This window comes from Juglans regia, chromosome 15 (genome assembly GCF_001411555.2).
Source record: "Juglans regia cultivar Chandler chromosome 15, Walnut 2.0, whole genome shotgun sequence".
NCBI lineage: Eukaryota > Viridiplantae > Streptophyta > Magnoliopsida > Fagales > Juglandaceae > Juglans > Juglans regia.
Window position 1 is genome coordinate 4,227,899 of NC_049915.1, and position 2,160 is coordinate 4,230,058.

A 2,160-nucleotide genomic window follows, 5' to 3' on the forward strand; every position below is an offset into this window, starting at 1 on the left:
AAAAAAAAAAAAATCGGTGACCATCCTTTGGACATTTTATAGTTGTCTTTAGCATTATTGTTACTGCTATATATTTTATAATTATACTCTGAATATTCACTGGTTGAGAATATGACATGATAATTATAATATAAGATTGTTATTTTTAATTATACCTACAAGTCTTGTAGGAATTACATATTTGTTTCAAAATCCAAAATTCAAAATATTTTCTTTAAAACAAAATATTTATTTAAATTAAAAAGAAATAATATTTACAATTTTAAAATGTGTAAATTTTGCACAATTTATTTTTAAGAAATTAGATAAATTTGAGATCTACATGAAATAAATTATTTTTTAAAAATAAATACTATTTAAAAAAATATAAAACTTGAACATTTTAAAACTATATATAACATTAATTTAAATTGACAAATGATATTTGTACTCATGAGATGCGCAAGCGTCACGCACTCCTTTAAAAAAAGTGAGTAAAGATAGAACCTACATGAAAAGTTAATTTTTTAATAATAAATTTTATTCTTTTTCTAAAAGAATGTAGAGTAGTTACACAATTCATAAATGTATGATGTATCTAGCATTATCAATCAAAATTAAGGCTTTATTTACTTCTTAAATTCATCTCAACTCATCATTATAAATTTTTTAAATTTTAATATAAAATATAATAAATAATTTAATTTTTTTTAATTTTTAAATAATAATAATATTAAAAAATAATATTTTACTACCTCAACTCAATTCAATTGAATACACTCAGCCTAAATATGTGACCCATCCTCTAAACCACAAATAATTGAGAACGAAAATAAGAACAAAAAGGTTTACTGTCCTTGTAATTCTATATCACACGTCAACATCTATCGTAGCTTTTTACTTCTACGCCAACGCTCCCTCTCTCCCTCTCTCTCTCCTCACAAAGCTTTCAGCCTTTTATTAACGCCATACGCGCTCTCTCTTCCCCCAATTCGAATCCCCCGATTCAATCCATACCATTTCCACTTCGTTGTCCGTAATGTCTGATTCGAATATCATCGACGCCCCGTCGGCGGAGGTGCTGCCGGAGATCGAAGCTCAACCTCAGGAAAAGCACCAGCAAGAGCCCGACAAGAAGCCGGGCAACAAGAGCCTTACCTTCAGCATCTGGCCCCCGACGCAGCGCACCCGCGAGGCCGTGGTGAACCGCCTCGTTGAGACTCTTTCGACCTTCTCCGTTCTCTCTAAGCGTTATGGCATCCTGCCACACGACGAAGCCTCCGCGGCCGCCCGCCTCATTGAGGAAGAGGCGTTCTCCTCTGCATCCGGCTCCAGCTCCGCAGAAGACGACGGCATCGAGGTCCTCCAGGTCTACTCCAGGGAGATCAGCCGCCGTATGCTCGAGACTGTCAAGAACCGTGCCGCTACTGGCTCTACGGTCGACACCACTGCGTCGCAGACTCCAAGTCCGTCCGTGGAGCCCACCACCACTACTGCCAGTGAGGAGAACTTGTCTGCTGAGACTGAATCTTGATCTATCTTTAGGGTTAGAGCATATATTATATAAGGGTTCCTGTTTTTTGGGATAGTATGTGCTACATTCAGACCTATTTGTACTCTTTATGGATTTTGATGCGTATTTGATGATAATTACCCTCTTTAATGTTCAATTTGTTTATTTTTCGTAGTATGATTTGGTCTCTTCATTAATGTACTTGGAAGTCAATAATAATGCGTGTTAGCCATTGTCTTTCCAAATTTTCTTAGGAAATAGGTCATTATTCTGTTTAGAGTTGTATTTTAGGAGCGTTGAACGATGTAAGGAAGAGAGTGAGAAGAGTGGATGGAATGGGAATTTGGAGAAAGTGGAGGATGAAGGCAATTCCATGTTATGATTTGAGGGTTAAAGGTTTAACCAAATTAGTATTCAATAGTCCTAAGACTTTTGGATCAATGGTTAGATCTTTAACGATTGGTATCAGAGCATGGATCATGTCATGGGTTTAAGTCATGGAGGGGTGACCTATAAGCTGGATTAAAATGTCTTGGTACTTTGTATGAACATAATGTTAAGTTATTGAATACTGAAGCCATCAAAAGGGAAAGGGCTACCACCGGGTCAGTCTCGATATAGTGGGCCGCCGTGGACGTCGGATTCAGAAGCGTGGTGGAATGTTATGA

At 36.5% G+C, this 2,160-nt stretch overlaps 1 protein-coding gene across 1 annotated transcript; it reads left to right on the forward strand.

The window, feature by feature from the left end:
* Positions 1–854: 854 nt before the first annotated feature.
* On the forward strand, positions 855–1,724 carry LOC108990338 (MFP1 attachment factor 1-like). Its single transcript, XM_018964278.2, has one exon. The coding sequence runs from the start codon at positions 1,019–1,021 to the stop codon at positions 1,511–1,513; it is 495 nt and encodes a 164-aa protein (XP_018819823.1). The 5' UTR covers positions 855–1,018; the 3' UTR covers positions 1,514–1,724.
* Positions 1,725–2,160: the final 436 nt, after the last annotated feature.

What these genes read in the sequence shown, in the direction of transcription:
- LOC108990338 (XM_018964278.2), top strand. Translation starts at nt 1,019, where the DNA reads ATGTCTGATTCGAATATCATCGACGCCCCGTCGGCGGAGGTGCTGCCG.